This window comes from Cygnus atratus, chromosome 7, assembly GCF_013377495.2.
Source record: "Cygnus atratus isolate AKBS03 ecotype Queensland, Australia chromosome 7, CAtr_DNAZoo_HiC_assembly, whole genome shotgun sequence".
NCBI lineage: Eukaryota > Metazoa > Chordata > Aves > Anseriformes > Anatidae > Cygnus > Cygnus atratus.
The window spans coordinates 28,832,360-28,849,253 of record NC_066368.1 but is presented as its reverse complement, the minus strand read 5'-3'; the positions used below and the strand labels follow the sequence as shown (position 1 = coordinate 28,849,253).

Genomic DNA, 16,894 nt, shown 5'->3' with positions numbered 1-16,894 from the left:
TTGACGTATACTCTCCTAAGGTTATAGTGATATATTATCGATGAAAGAACAAAACCACAGGGTAGATGATAAAAAGTTACGGCAGAGCATTTTCGCTCTGGTCTCAAACCCTCTGCTGAGAATGGAGTATTTGGATGTAATGTAGTGCCACTGGCATCATTTCTATTGCACTATTAGGCAAACGTGAGAAGTACTTGATCAGTGCTGAAGAATTTCAGTTTTCCGCCTCTCCTTAGGCTTACTCTGTGCCATATCTGCCTTTTCTGAGTAACCTTGCTTGTATGCATTTTATGCATGTAAACACACAGGTAGTAGTAACATGTTTCTAGATTTTTGGCTATAAATGAACGTTTGGCTCTGCTCCCAAAATACACACAAGCTTTGGTATTATCTTAATACCAGGGCTAATTCATTCCTGGCAGGTGCTGTTTAATGGTACATAGAAATTAAAGGGGTTTTCTGTGCTCAGTTTTTGTATGACATTAACTATATCACTTTAGACCTGTGTATAATTAGACTGGTGCAACCTCTAAATTATTTTGAAGGAGCTACAGCTTCAAAGGGTAGTGAATGTTCTAAAAAATTAAGGAAATAAACTGTAGTAATATAGCTATTGCCCACACAAAATGGTGGAGCTAATCTAGGCGACTAGCAGTTAAACTCCAAAACTCTGTATAGCTCCACCTTACTTGGTTACTTTTGTTGGTCTGCTGTTCTAAAACTTTCCTGTTGCTTATATGCGCAGATTCATCTCTCCACAGCATGACAAGGAATATGTTATGTAATTGATAAAATCCATAGAGACAACTTTCTCATCTAGCAGCTGATAATGTAAATAGTCATGCTAAGGACAAGAGACCAGTAAATTTAATTTAACTAAAAAAATTGTCAACAATGAAAGGAATTTTTTGCCTTTTTTGCTATTCTCTACCTCATTTCTCCTCCCCACACCAGATATGACCAGGTAGATGTCATGTGTTGAAACCTAAAAAAATTACATCACTGGCTAAATCGAATTTATGTGGAGATACATTATTCAGAAGTTGGCATTGAGAAAGATGGGAGTAGATGAGGTTAGATTGAAAATTGAGAACAATTAGAAGGAAGTAAGAATAAAAAATACTGATACCAAAAGGAAAAAAAAAAAAAAAAGCTCACACAAGATATCAGGTTAGCGATTAGTGGAAGAGTAAGAGGAAATTAGAGAAAACAAATTTACAGATGATGAGCTTCTGATGCGAGTTCAGCAGGCCACAGATAAGCAGTGATCAGACAAGTCTGAAAACAGACCCACGCTCCATCACAGGGGAGCCACTGTCAGACCTCTGTCATCAGGCAGCAGCTGTGCCTGGACAAATGACTGCTTGCTCTGCTTGGCAGCCAGCACTGTCCCTGGGAGTGTGCCATGTATATTAAGCTGCCTGAACTTCGGACAAGGGGGTGAGAGGCTTTTACAAGGGCTAATGTTAGCCTCAAAGGGGGGTTTTGACACATTTGCTGTTCTCGTTTGTCATTGCAAAGTATCTTGCAGATTATCAGAGGCGGCTGTTACAACCATATAAGAATAAGCTGGGGGGCATTCACAAAGACTGGCTTTAGCTTCAGGGTGCTTTTCTTCCTCAGCTTCTTGCAGAATCAAGAGAAAGCACTTCTTCTGGAGCAACCCAGTGCACCTACAATGAGCTCTTGTGGAGACATGCTGTAGAGGAATTTGCCACTCCCCACTGGCTGTGGAAAGATCCTAGGGCAAATAAGCTCCTTAGGATAACATCAGCCTTTGCAACTGTCCTCCTGTGCAGCCTGGTCTAAGAACCATGAGCAGCGAATCAGTCACTGACTGATTTTGGAGTCAGTCTTGTGATTTTCAAGGCTCACAATGCTATGATTTCTCCACTAATTCTAAGCACTCCAGGGCACTGTACAGGAACAGCAATCTGTAAGGGTTGCTACAATGCATATAAAGAACACGCTGTAGGGCTGGCATATATTCAGAACGCAAGTAATGGTGATAAGACATTGTTCAGAGCAGAGCATGGTTTAATTAAAATGCTGATGAATGTTAAAACAGTGTTATAAACTAATAGCCACTTTATTGCCTGTTTGTATTCTCTTCCTGTCTTATCTGACTGTATATGGCTGCTGAAGCAGGCATACATTCCTACCAGAGCAAAACCACGTAAAACACAACTCTTAATTGCTGTTTCTAATGTATTTCTTTGTGAAATTCTAATTGTGGGTCTCACAGTTAAATAATCAGAGATCTGAAAGAGAGTGTAAGAGTTTGTAGTAAGTGACTGTGAGTCAAGTGAGTGAAATACAAGCCTAGTCTCACTATGCATCTAGGCTCTGAGCCAAGGAGAGGGAATGTCTGGGTGTCTTCTTCTCATTCATTTAGCATAATTTTCCTTCTGTTTCCTTAGCAGTTAATTAGCTTTTAGCTTTTTTTTTTTCTTTTTTTTTTATGGTAGCAGTGGGGGATAAGACAGTGATGTCTTTCCTGTCTTGCCACGTGACCTCAGTCATAGTAGATCTTGGTAGTGCAAACCTGGCAGGCACCAGCATTAATCTGAAATGACCGTCTTCTGTGCCTATACAAAAAACAAACAAAAAATGTAAACCTCTGTAGTTATACAAAAGCTAGATCAGTAGATGACATTGAAGAATCAGTCGCTTAGACTTTGTTTATTATGTATTACCTCCTGCGTGGCTGTCTTCACATAGTTTTGATGTCATCCAGTGAAGGGGTGTAGTATCATAAGGAAAATCTAATGCACAGGATCATTCCAGGTAATCATGAAAAGCCCTTGTGGAAAGGGGAAGGGCAGTGGGAAAGACTCTAGAAGATACTGTAATGGAAAGCAAGCAGAAATGTATCTTGTTCTAATGAAAATGGGAAACACCAAAGAGAGGAATTGGTCACTGTGGGCTACTTAAGCAAGTAAAAGTAAAATATTAACCACACTAGGAAACTGAAAACTGGAGGGCCACCAAAATAGGCTTTTGTATTCCAAGTTTAGTGCACACAAGAAAAATGGGGACAGCCAGAAAATACGTTGAAAAAGGTGTCAAGAGGTTAAAGATAATATGAAGAGACTGTTGTAAGTCCTGAAGGCACAGTGCAGCAAAATGACTTTACCAAGAAAATACTAATGGTAATTAATTTGTAATAGGGAGATAAATTTTGGGACCAGTTCTTATTCCCACTAAAACTAATTGGACTTTTGCCATGAAGTTTATTGGGAAGGGGATTAAACTTTGAATAATGGCTTGGTTAAGAAATCATTGATGTAATTGTGAACTGCTGGGAAAAAGTAACTAAGAAATACATAATGAAATATCATCACTTGAACAAATACAGCTGAGGTGTCCCTTTGGGTATTTATAGAACTAATAGAACAGCTAGTTGTTAAAATATCACAGGGAATTGAGGAGGTATTGGGAGACTAATGAAGTATCAGCATGTCACAGGCTTTAAAAATTGAATTAAGAGTAACTATGGAAACTATTGTTTTAAGAGCATGGTTCAAGATTGAAAGTAATAGTATAAATATGAAAGCAGGAGGAGAAAATTTATTCATATGAAGGCAAATAGTATAATGAGAACCAGATATTACACAGGTGTACTACAGTAAACTAAACCGTGCAAATTAGGAAGTTCCTCTGTCTTTTTTTTTTTTTTTTTAAGATGGTGACAGGTTAGTAGAGTACAGAGTAGCATTAAGACTTTTACAGAGGTATTTGATGCTCTGTTGCACAATTTCTTAAGGGAAATACAAAATCAAGTCAGCTTGAGCTAAAATTCATTTAAAGGTATCACAAGCTGGCCACTGAACTGTAGACAGAAATTAAATCTGAATAGCAGTCAGCATTCATGGAGATATGCATGAGGATATGTACTCAGTAGTATCCTTTAAAGGTCAAGATATGGTCCAGTATGTGGAGGATAAAGCACTAATTAAATGTGAAAATGATACTGAAGTAAGGAGAATGATTAACAGCACAGAGGAGAGAGGGAATATAAACGGTTCTAGTTGTTCTCTAGAGATACCACAGATCTAATAAAGTGAGGCTAAACTTAAAGAAAAGCAAATAAATAAATGATAATGGCAATCATTAACAGTACTTTGTGCCCATTAGGCAACAAATAAATTTTATGAAGCCACAAATACATTATAGTCATCTGTGATGTATTTGTCTTTCTTAAATGCTTATTTGGGCTTTACAAAGCAGATCAGAAAACTGAAATTCAGAAAGCAGCAGTATAAATAGCATTAATAAAATAATAATTTGCTTGATATCTTTTCATTAATATGAGAGGAACATTTCCTTTTAACCGCTTACAGTGCTCAGAGTAAGTTGGAAGTTGCATACCCAGATGGTACAGTTGGAGAGCTCCAAATTTTGAAGTGTTTATTATGAGTGGGGATGGGGTGGGGAATGAGGGATGAAAGGGTAAATACCAGAGCATTTCCTTGATGGTGCTGGGTCAGACCAAAGAGCTACCAAGCACAGCTTCCTGTCTTCAGCAATGGTTGTAAATGGTTGTTTAGAGAAGACCAGGACAAGCACATATACTTCTCTTCAGTAACTCTTCCCCAGACTCTAATCGTTTCCAGCTAAGGGACCCTATATCACTTATGCATTTACTAACTCTGAAGGATTTCTTTCCCCTGAACTTTTCTAGCCTCTCCTTGATCCAGTGCAAACTTTTAGCATTGACACTCTCCCTTGGCAAAAAGCTCTACAAGTGTAATAAGCATTGTGTGAAGTATCACCTCCTCCTTCTCTTTGTTTTGAAGATGGTTGTTGTTAACTGCATTTGACACTCTCTAATATTTGTGCTGGGAGACTTGAAAAGCAGTCACACTTTGTTGCCCTGTCTGTGCTCCTCATGCTTTTGTGACTCTTTCTGTGTTGCCTCTTTCTCACACTGACTGGCTTTTTTCCTGAGTGAGTAGCAGACTAGTTTTACAGATGCCATTCCATGCCATGTTATACAAAAAACTAGATTTGTGAGTGGATCCCTGGCACCAGAAGTCAAAAGAGTACTTCAGAATTGTATCTTTGGTGTTTTATAGTATGTTTTTTGGCCTTGCAAGAAAAGCCTGAATGCATAAACTGAATGCAATTACTGCAACGGAACCTTCCAAACAGAGAAGGAGAGGCATTTTGAGATGTATGAGCTATTGTGTATAAACCACTGGACAGTTCCCACAAGTTGTGAGGGCTTCCCAGCATCACAAGCAAGACGAGAGCAGAAACCAACCGACAGGACTCCTTTCTGAGAGAGCCGCAGCCTGGCCACAGGACTTAGTGCCAGGGTGCCTGGCTGCAGCAGTGACCCCAGTGGAGGGGGGGAGTGTGTGAAAGACTCACTCGGGATTTAAGACGCAAACACTGCTGCTCTGCCTTGGATTTTCCCAGAGAAAAAAGGGGGATCCGTGCCATCACACTTTCTGTCTGAGCATTTGAGGAGACTCTTGCTAAGCTATCTGAGGAAAAGCAGAGAGGTTCCCAGCGAGATACCATGCCTAGTGTGCCAAACTGTCATACATCAATGTCTTTCTCAGTGTAGAAAAGGAAGCTGTGTCACACTGCGCATTAACACTACACAGTTGCGGCTTTCACTAAAGGGTCTTAAATCTTTTTTTGTCTTCCTGTCTCTACTGTGTGGACTTTACTTCAGTCCTATGGTATTCCAAGAATATCTTGCACACAATCATTTGCAAGTATATGCCTTTGCATGCTGAAACACTGGGATGTCCACTAAAGACAAAGAATGACCGTGAAATTGCAAAGTGTTTCTCCATGAGTCTTCAGGAGTTATTTGCTAAGTTTAGTCTTGGTCTTATTAGGAATGACCCAAAATGCTGGATACTATTTTTGACCCTTCCATGTTTCTGACCTTTAATGTTTTGCTCTTCTCAGAAGTGACATATTAATAGAAAAAAGGGCTGTCTTTTTTTGCTCCCTTGTTTTTCTTTACTGAAAACCGTGTCTGTAGCCTTTCTGCCTTCTGTTTCCACAGTCCATTGAGCAATAACACAAGTCTTTTTTATTTCCAAGTGGGAAGGAATGGCTGAAACTCTGAGTCTTGCTGAAGTCTGAGAAAGGTTTCTTTTTTAACTCACAAATAAAAACCTGCTAGTGTGAACTGAAAAAGTGTTTTCAAATAAGGACAATGCAGTTTCCTTACTGCTTTGTGCTGTACTCTGCTGCTACGAAGCACTTTTACCAAGATGGAGTGCTAAGATAACAGAGGCAGGACTGAAGCTCGTGATGGTGCGGTTTTGTTTGTGGGGAGGAGAGCACCTTTTCCTCTTGTGTTTATGGCCTGAATAAGGTCATGGCTTGCAGGAAAGAAACTTCCCAGTGGGAAGCCTCTCTGCCTGTCTGCTGTACATGGTAGCCCTGCTGCAAGACCTTTGTGCCCTGCCTGGGGGCTGTAAATGCCAGGCGAAGGCAGGAGAGCTGAGGCTGTTTAACCTGGCCAGGCAAGAGGTGCATGCCACAGCCCGTGTTTGCTGGTACTGCTAATGTGTTAGAAAATGCTGCTTCTCTCTGCTTGCACAAGGTTGCTGTAATAACAGATACACCCATGTTGAACTACAGAAACTGGTAATACCCTTCTTATCTAATGTTGAAAGTGCTGGAGGTTGGTGTTGTGGCAGATTTTTTGCAAGCTTTTGCAGTTCTAGACACATGCCACTTCGTTGTCTCTAATATTCTGCTGCCATTGGCAGGCTTCCCATTACATAATGTTGACCCATATTTGTGATTTGTGACATTTTTTGCTAAACACTGTCAGGGATAATCCACCTCAGAATAAACTTTCTGATTATAGGCTGAGGCTCTGTCATCCTTTAGCACAAATGTAATTTGTGCCTCAGATAATGCTATTCCTTGTTCAGGAGACAAGCCGAGTATACAGTTCTCTCAGATAAGAGGAACACTAGGATAGTGCTGTGTGCTTCGAGACTGAAATACCTAGGGCATCACAGAGTGACTCCAGTACAGTAAATGAAATAAAATCTGGGAGTAATTTGAGCTTTACAGAGTGTTTATGCCTAGCCCAGGTGATGGGAATAGCTATTGGCTGAAGGAAGCATGTCTGAAGAGTGACTCTGCAAAAAGCTGTCACAGGCAGGTCTAGCTTGTTTCATGCTTCGGAAGGGCAGAGCTGTGGAATAGGTTTCTCTGTGGCACCGTTCCACAGGAGTCTGGCAGTATTTGTACACTAACTAGTCTTTTCTTCAAAAAAAAGTGTGATGGTTTGGGGAGATAAATAGATGCAATTCAGCCAGAAGTTATTACTAAAAGGCAGCTGAGAAACGAGAGGCCTTGGAGGACTGGGAACACCTCCAAGGCTGTCTGCTTTCAAATATCTATGCAAAATCCATCAGTCCTTAAAATCCTGATCTCACTAGCTCAAAATAAAAAGTAGAGGAGAGAATGGTGTATTAAATAGAGGCAGCGAGAATAAAATTGGAATTCTCTCAGTATTAACACCATCTGCCTCAAATGGACTTTATGTAATGTTGTAGCAAATAAGTAACATGGTTGTTGTGAGCTGCTGAGAAGTCTGCCACGGTTGTGGAAAGGAACGAACGTGGAGCATAAGGCTGAGAGACTAAACACAGCGTCTTCAAAGAAAGAAATTACCCAGCCTTATGTAGGAGATGACGGTGTGCTAAGAACAGTCGCAATATGAGTAGGAAGGGTTTGCTTCTATGCAGGGAATGAATGGTTGTCAGAGCCAAAATTAAAACCTGATGAATGCAGTCTCACCCGCTTTCATTTCTTCCCTCTCAGATTCTACATTTGTCCTCGTTCTGTCTGTGTGTTCATTCATATATTCCTCTCCCTCCCCACCTCCCCGTTGACTCACACTCTCCCACCCTGTCTGTTATTGCTTCCTTTTCATTTTCTCTTCCTTTAGGTTTCCTTCCCACTCACTCCATTTTTCCTCTGTCTGACCCTTCTTCACACGTTTTCATTTGAGGTGAAAAAAACAGCAGAGGCAGAGGAGCAGAAAATAGAAGGTGAGCAAGAGAGGGAGGGAGCAGAGAGGAGATGGAGCAGGAAGGGTGCTCAGCATTGTGCTTTCTTCCTGCGCTGCACCACGGCCCTTTGAAGGTGCTGTGGAAGTCAGGGCTCCTCAAATCTGTTCCCTTCTCCCAGACAGCAGCTCTTGGCAATGGCTTTGTGAAAGATAATGCCAGAGCTCATTTCCTCAGCTTAGTGTCCCTAGAAACCATCATAAAGAACAGGATGATCCCAAAGTCCGGTGGAAAGCCACCTGAGTGACAAACATTTGACTGCATGGAGCTTGGGACTACGTCAGATCAGGGAGCACGCACTGGGGGAGGCTTGGGAGGCTGCTGGGGCTCCACTGGCGGACGGGAGCTTTAGGGGCACTTGAGGCTTGCCAGCTGGCGGTACTGGCCCGGAGACATCACTGCCACAAGGCTGTCAGGGACCTGCGTGGGGTAATTTATCAGTGGCCAAACGGGGCCAATTTCGGTTTTGTGAAACAAAAAGGTGAGCAGAGAGGTGCCAGGAACACTTATTGTGTAGTGAGGTAGGAAATGGACTGAAACTGGTTTATCTGGAGGCAGGCAATCTCATCCGAGCACGAGTACCCTGATCCCAAATTTGATCTGGGAAAAACTGGGAAAGCGTGCCGTGCTTCCGCAGCCCCGAGCTCAAGAGTTTGCCCTTCATCTCCACCGTGGCCCTGCGGTGAGGGGGCTGAGCTGTCACACACCAAGGGTGCGGTGCTGTGAGCGTTTTAGTTTCTTCTTCTATTGCTCTCGAATTAAACGTGCTCCCTTTCCAGCCCAGTTCTTGTGCCTGACGCTGTTAGCTGGGGTGGGATTCCTGTCCCCGCTGAGAAAGAAGCGTGCTCCTCACAGAAGGCTGGCGCTGGTGCACTGGGGTTACTTGTCCTTCCCGCCGAGTGAAGGCGCGCGGGGAAGGTGGCCGCAAGTGGCAGTCCTCGCCCCCGGCCCTGCCACCCCCGACCTTCTCCCCGTGCTGTGGCCGTCTAGCCACGGGCAGTATTTCCTCCCTCAGATCCGTGACGGGAGGCTCGAGGGGAGCTCCCGCGGCACGCGCAGCGCTCTGGGCTCCTCCGCAAGGGCAGCGCGCACCACAGCGCGGCCCGAGGGCGAGGAGCGGCAGGTGCCGGGCCGCAGAGGGGCGGCGGCGGCGTTGGGCTCCCCGAGGGCCGCCTCAGCCGCTGCCTGCGGGGCGCCTCAGCCGCCCGCGCGCCGCCGGCCGTTAGCAACGGCCGCGCCGTGAGGGGCCGGCGCGTGCCCGCGGCGGGGGGGGCGCGGGTGCGGCGGCGCGGCCGTTACATAAGGGCGGGGGGGGAGCGGGCGAGCCGCCGTGGCGCCGTCTCGGCGCGGCCCCTTTAAACGCGGCCGCCCCCTCCCCGCTCGCTGCGGTGACGGCCCCGCTCCGCGCTCCCGCCCGCCCCGCCCGCCCGCCCCGCCCGGCGCCCAGGCACAGCAGGGAGCGGCGAGGGGCGCGATGGAGGCTCCGCGCCTGGCGCCCACCATGAGCAGCCCCGGCAGCCCCTGCGAGGAGGTGCTCAAGAACCTGAGCCTGGAGGCCATCCAGCTCTGCGAGAGGGACGGTAAGGCCGCGCCGCGCGGCCCTTTGTCCGCCGCCGCCCCGCCGCCAGCGAGAACAAAAGGGACGGGGCGGGCGGGTCAGCACCGCGGACAGCACCGGGCGGCGGGGCTGCGGGGGGTGGCGGAGCGCAGCGCAGCGCTCCGGGGGCAGACCGCGTGGTGAAGCCCGGGTTGCCAGCCGGGAGAGAACCACTGGTGGCGTGCCGATACCCGACCGTGCCCATCCTCTCGTCCGAGTGTCTGCTTGGCAAAAATAACTTCCCGTTTTTATGGATGTAGCGTGCTTTGAGCGTACGGTGTGTGTTAGCAGGTGCACATACTGGGCAATGGCAATCCCGTACGGGTGAATGACACAGTGGCATTAATTCAACTATTTCCTTGCTGTGGGTGGATTGTCAGAGCCTGTCATAGGTAGCGTATACAGGAACAGGCAGCCAGCTTCCTCAGTCTTTTTCTTTTTTTTTTTTTTTTTTTCAAAGTAGTTCTGATGAAATACTTCGCTCCTTTGACCAAGATAGACTTAATCTTTTAAACAATGGAATTCTGCAAGCTCTCTGTTTTTCTTGAAAAAATCAAGTAATTGCTAACACACTGAAAAGTCTTTTCAGTAATCATTTTTGCAGTGGCATTGGCAATTCTTTGATTTTTTTTTTGATGTTTGGTCTCAGGTGGAATATCCACTTCCGTCCTCTCAAGCCCAATGCACTACTTAGAAAAAATGAACTACATATGTAGTAGTAGAGGCTGGGCTTGTTTTGTTAAAACACTATTTCACGTTTGTTTCTTTTTATTGATGCTGGCAAGAAGTGAAAATGGAAAAATTATGCAATCCCTAATATTTGTCTGCCCCAGGCAGTCATAGTGAAGTACTCCATGTTAATCATCTCAGACACTATTTGGTTCAACATTCTGTAGTTAAACATGCATGATTTCTGTGAAACAGAGTCATACAGACCGGCAAATGGAAAAAATACAGTGTTTTTTATTTTTCATTTTAATTCCTGTTTGAGTAGGGTTCACAATAAAACAACAGCTTTCCTGTAGATCTGACTTGACAAACCAATCTCCATCAAGCAAGTCCCTATCATACAGGGTCATTGTTTCCTACCATACGCGGTCGAATTTCTGAAAGGGGCACCTACATCGGGCATACAAAATATGCAACTCAGTGCCTTACTTGGCACAAGATCGCACTGGAGCATACTTCAGTATTTCCTACAGGTGGCACTTATGTATCAAAAAGCTTGTTTAAATGGGATCATAAAAACAAGCAAGCAAAGATTTGGGTGTTAATCTTTCTAGGTAAGCATGCAAATGCATGTGCAACACATTTATATCCCCAACTGTGTACGTGGGTTTAGTTAGTGCATTTATATTATAAATACTTATGATTTATTTTAGGGTATCTTAGCTGTGAAAGACTGAGCTGTCAGGATGGTATGCTGGTATCACTGAGGTCAAAGTTTTGCAATAAACATAAATATGTGTTACCTGTCGTGAATTAAGCTAGATTTTAATCTTTTGAAAATGTCCTTTATCCCTAAACAATAGTAGCCATGAAGACAGCCAACGAAATGGTAGCATAGCAAATTCAACCATGATATAAATTCTGCTGCACTCGTAATTTGGAATTGCAGGCAATGTTGCAGTAAAACTGTACGCAATAATGAAATATTTACTCAGATAACAATTTTTTTTTTTGTATTTTTAAGATGAGGGAATTAATATTGAAACATTGTGTATTCAGAAAACTGGGTTATACCTTCTGTGGCAGAATATACAGGAACCAGAAATCCAGGAATCGGAGTGAGCAATTAATAATATCACAATCCATATCTTTTTAGATTTTTTTTTTCCTGTTTGTTTCAGGTTTTTTACAGATATCACCACCTCTCTTAATGAATCAGACCATTTAGAAAACTTAAAAATTTCAGGCAAAATAAAACAAATGTATACATTTTGGAGATCTTTAAATAAAAACACCTAGTAAGATTTGGTTTAAAGTGAATGCAAAATTATAAAGCCAATTATCAGCTCTTATTTTCAGCATTCTTTGTTATTTATGAATATATCTTGTATTTTTTTCTTATTTTAGTTGTGTCTACTAGCACAGCTTTGTATTAGTCTGTTGCACAGGCTAACATTTAGTTCCTTAGAACTGTGATGAACTCACTTTGCAGAAAAAAAGCACATCATTTGTTGCTTTCCTTTGCCATATCTGAATGTTGCAGCCATATTTTTGTGAACTTAGGCAGGGAAAGAATGTTTGAGCTGTGTTTAAAATTCTGGTGACCATTTTGAGAAATTTGTATTGACCCTACCTGGGTATTAACCTTTAGTAGATAGATGGCCTTTGCGTCATGAACAGGCCAATTCTGTGAATGTATATATAACTTCCGAAATTTTGAAAAAACTCTCCCTTTCAGAGACTTGGTAGAAAGAACAGTGACAGATTTTAGGAGCTGAATTTCCTTCGTTGTGCAGGGCTCCCCCTACAGATGCTGCTCTTGGGCTGCTGGAGTCCTGCCAGCGGGAGAGCAGTGACGCTGTCATCTGCTTTCTGTGCTCCCGCAGTTGGCACAGGCAGCTGGGGAGAGAAAGGCACCTGTCCAAATGCAAAAAGGAGAAAAGCAGAGCAGCAAATCTTCAACGAGGATGTTGGAACTTGGGAGTATTGGACTGGGAGAGGAGCGAGAGGATTGGCCCAGAAGGCACACGGGCATGGAGCTAGTAGAGACAGGCTGCGGCTGGTCGAGGGCGAAAGAACAGAAGAAACTTAAAAGGTGGAGATGTTTATGAGGATTAAATTGCATGTGAAAATGGGTGGGAAGAATGACCTCAAATGAGAATGGGAAGAGAAGACGAAGTAGCAAGGGAGGTGATCCAGATTTGGATGGGGTACCCAGAGAAGAAAAGTTGGGAAAATAAGAGGAGGAGGTGTTCACCCAGATTAGATGAGTTGGGTGAATGAGGATGGAATTAGAATTGGGAGCCTGTGAAGAAAAGAAAACCTGGAGACCTGTCTGCAAAGAAGAGACGGAAAGTATGAGAATGTGGGTGGGGGAACAGGGCAGTTTGGACCACAGAGATTAGGGGTAAATGAATGTAACTGAGACTTGCTGAGCAAAGAGGCTGGGACCAAAATGACAGCCTTAGGAATGAAGAACAGGACTTCTGGAGGGTGGCTGGGCAGCAGAAGAAGGGGCAGGACAGGAACAAGCTCAAGGAAGAGGACAGAAGTAGCTATCTTTTGGTTATAGGCAGACAAAGGTCAATATGTATGAGTATGCAACGTTCCATAGCCAGATGCCATCTCCTTGTTTATTTACCAGCAAAGATATCTAAAATCCCCTGGCAAAGCATGACATCCTTTTTCAGTGCTTATCCATTTGAAGGATGGCAGTCTGGTATGGCTGACAGCAGGCTCTTTAGTTCAGGTGGTAGCTATGCAGGTGGCTGTTAACTGTGCACCTAAATGTTCCAACGCTGCTGGTTACCTATGTGAGGATTGATACGAAGCTACAAGTAGATTTTCATCTTTTGTTCAGGTGCTGTTTTGTAAGACCTAAGAAATGGCAGACATAATGGGTTGTTAGGGTTACCAAGTTAAGCTCTTAAAGCTAGGAAATGGTAAAGTACAGTCCTCTATGCAGAACTGGCATGGTGCTAGGACATTGAAGGTTGTGTAGTGAATACTGGGGATGTTGAGTGGTGGTGTTGGAAGCAAAGTAGGGGAAGAAATAATGGAGAAAAAAATTTTGTCTGACTTGCATGAAGCTGAGCAAGAGCTACCTGCTTTTCACAGGGATTTGTTACTTGTGTTCCTCCTTTTCTGGGTGCTTGATTCTGGGACCGTGCTATCAGGATTTCAAGGGTACTGAGAGTCATCATTTGCAGGTAATGTCAGTGAGAGTGAGACTGAACATACAGAAAGCACAGTGCTAAATGCTTGGGGGGCGGGGAGAGATATTAATGATGTTAAATAGGCACTGAAAGTAACTTTTTTTCTTAATTTCTCCATGCCTCACTTTTCTATGTGTAAAATGGAAGTAATATTATTTCCTTCCCTCACAGAGATGTTTTCAAAATAAACTAATGAATGTTTTTTAAGCAGCCAGGCACCATAGTAGCCTGGAAAACCCATGAGGTACTTGGAAAAGCCCATGATTAAATTCATAATTTTGTCTTCAGAGCAGGATCTGAATAATGTGTAATAAATAAGTCCTGGGACTACACACTGAACAATAGTGAGTAGCTGTTACAAGAAAAATAGTTCATTATGTACGCACTATTCAATATGTTGAATGAGTCAGAATTTGTGTAGAAAAATAGTATGTAATCATGCAATTAAAGACTATATCATAATTTGAACATACAAAGGGGACAATTTAAGGTTATTCAAGTGTGCTTCATTCTGATATTTCTAACTATTGATGGTTTAAACTATACAGTCTTACTAACATGTTTTTAAAGTTTTTTTTGTTTTGTTTTTTCTGTGTGTTCATAATATATGAAGATAGTATTTGGGTGTCAGGATCACAATTGGAATCGGTGTCTTAGCCAGCTTCAGTTACGTAAATCAATTCAATCACCATCCAAACACTTGACACCATCAAAATTGTTTAGTCTGAAAAGCTTGTATATAGGTATTACATCATACAAGCTAAGATGGCATTTCTGTCTTGTATAAACAACTTGCATCTCTGGCTTTCCATGCTATTTGAGGTTGTCTCATGTTTTCTTATTTATTTCAGAAGTTTATTGTCATGTTGGGTTTATCAGGGCATTCCGCAACATATTTCTGGAGTTTGTAGATGAGAGGAGTTTTCTTGGCCATATCATGTACATATTTGTCTTTTGAACATAAGGAATAGAGTGGCATCGTCCAGGCTCTGAAGCCGTTCTTCAAATCCCTTTCATGGCATTACCGAGCAGTGTCACTGCTGTTTTGGAAATATTGTCCTGTTAGTCAGAGAGACAGGAAAAAAATGAATTTCTAGGTGGACTCCTACATGAAGAACAACTGAGAGATCCAAGTTTGGAAGTAATACTCAGTGTCCTGAATGAGACTTGCATAGTTTGTTGTTGTTGTGTTTTGTTTTGTTAATAATGAGTTCTGAGCATAATAGATAATCCTTATGTTAATACCTAGTATAACAGAGATGCCGTGTGATATTCAGATATCACACAAAGTTCGGAGGTTATTGTCATTTCTCTTTCTCTCCCTAACTGCAAGTCTGTAGATTTAAACACATGCTCTTCAACTGCAAACTGCATCACTTTTCTAGAATTTGAATGATATGGCCAACTGATTAATGCATTTTTTTTCCAAAAAATTTCATCTTAGTTGGCAGAACTTCAAATTAGCAAAGTTAGGGGTTATTTTTCTTTGTGACAAGCAATAATGCTATTGTCAGGTAGGAGCCAGAATCTTGTATATGGCTTCAAAAGTTCTCTTGTTGCAAATAAAAGTACTTATTATCATTTCAGCTTGACATTTTTGCCAGAGGCACAAATTTCCACATGTAACATTCCTTACTGTTAGGACACAGAAGTATATTAAAAGGGTCCAAGCAACTATTTGAAGTCTTCATAAATGATGTTTAGAATTGTGGAAGAGAAGAAGAATAATGATTTGCTTATGTCTTTCACTTCATCTCACTAATGCAAATATTTTACACTCTTGTTTTGTATCGTAAGCAGTGATGCCGTTAATAACTAGCGAGACTTTGCTGAAAAATAACTTTTCAACATTCCTGTGTCATGAAATGCAATTATTTCCATCCTTCCTTAATATTCTTTATTTTTAGAGTCATTTTCCTTCCTTCTTCCTCCCTCCTCTTCTCCTTTTAGAGCGTTATGCAAATCTGTTTAATAGATTATTAACTGTTTGATCTGTCAACAACCAAGCTATGTATGATTAGCTATTTAAGTTGTCTGCTATTTTATTTGTGCCCCTAGCTGACTCAGTTATTGCTCACTGAAACTTTTCTAGATCCGCTGTAAATCATCTTAAATGCTTGATGTGTAATTATGCCAGATTCACATACAGAAACACTGTTCTCTCCCACTGCTATAAGCTGATATTGCTAGGTTGAAACTCAAGTGTATGATGAGTTTTTTGTAGTTAATTTTCACTGTTTTAAATTAGGGTATCTTAAACATTACTGCCTCCTATGTATGTTCCTTCTTTTGTGGCTTTTGTTCTTCCAGATTATAATTTCCAAATGCATTTTTATTTATTCTGTAGCAGAATCCATTTTATGACTTTCTGTCTACGTTTCCAAGCCACACCGTGTTTGCAGCTCCTATTTTGATGTTGTCTGCAATAAGGAAATGTGATGTCTCTTTCCAGAATGTTCGTGAAGATGCTTATTTAGCCTGCAAAAAAGCTGCAGGCTCTGTGGTAGTCCGTTAGGCACCTGAACTCCTTTCATGCTTTGCTGTGTGTCAGTCTCCTCTCTGCCAGCCAGTGTTCAGCCTTGCAGATAGTTCTTAGTAACTACCATGGCAGGAGGAATCATTTAGGGAAGAGAAATACTACTGTCTCCAGCATTTGAGAAGTAGGAATGTCAAGCCACCCCCTCACTTAAAATTTCACATAAACTGAAAATCTCAAAGACAAAAGCTGTTTTTCTTGAGTAAGTCTTGTTAGTAACCTCTTCATCTGTTCAGCTTCTATCTTAAACTATATGTAGCAGTTTTCTTCTCAGCCTACTACGTAGTCAAACTTCTCTGAGCTTGTTAGTTACCTTACAGTTATGTGTGTATAACCTAGATCAGTCTGTGCTACAGGCCACTTCAGCTTTTACAGGACCCTTCCAGCGAGGTCCTTGGTCCCAGAAGTCATAGGTTCTAGAATGAGCAGAAGACTCTTCTGTCATGGGGGGTGTGGGGGGGAGGAAGGGCTATATCACATTCTCACGTAGAGATGTCTTGTATTTCCTCATTCATTTTTGAATTGGTTTCAGTCAGGCATCATTGTTTTAAATTGGCTCCAAAGATTTGCTGAAGCTTATCTTCCTGACCTTGTTTTTTCATTCTGGGACTTTTCTGCCTCATTAATTTTCCTTTTTTTCCCTCCATGATCTAGAAAGATCACCTTCTTTACCCATTCCCTGTAATTTGTTCTACCTTTTATTATTCATGGCTTCTGTAAAGCAGGTTTGGAGGCCCCAGCTTTTGGAATAGGGTAGGTTTCAGTTCTCTTTGTGCTGTTGAAGTAGTGTCAGCATCTTTACGCATGACTGAGGAGG

At 42.4% G+C, this 16,894-nt stretch overlaps 1 protein-coding gene across 9 annotated transcripts in view; it reads left to right on the top strand.

Annotated features, from left to right (window-relative positions):
- Positions 1-16,894, top strand: part of PHYHIPL (phytanoyl-CoA 2-hydroxylase interacting protein like) — a 122,251-nt gene that overhangs the window by 78,127 nt on the left and 27,230 nt on the right. The window contains exon 1 of one of the 9 annotated variants that reach the window (XM_035571335.1): positions 9,497-9,640. The exons of the other annotated variants lie outside the window; for them this stretch is intronic. Within the exon in view, the coding sequence (XP_035427228.1) occupies positions 9,535-9,640 (106 nt within the window). The 5' untranslated portion in view covers positions 9,497-9,534. Of the gene's footprint in view, positions 1-9,496; positions 9,641-16,894 lie in introns of those variants that run through there. 9 annotated transcript variants of the gene reach the window in all.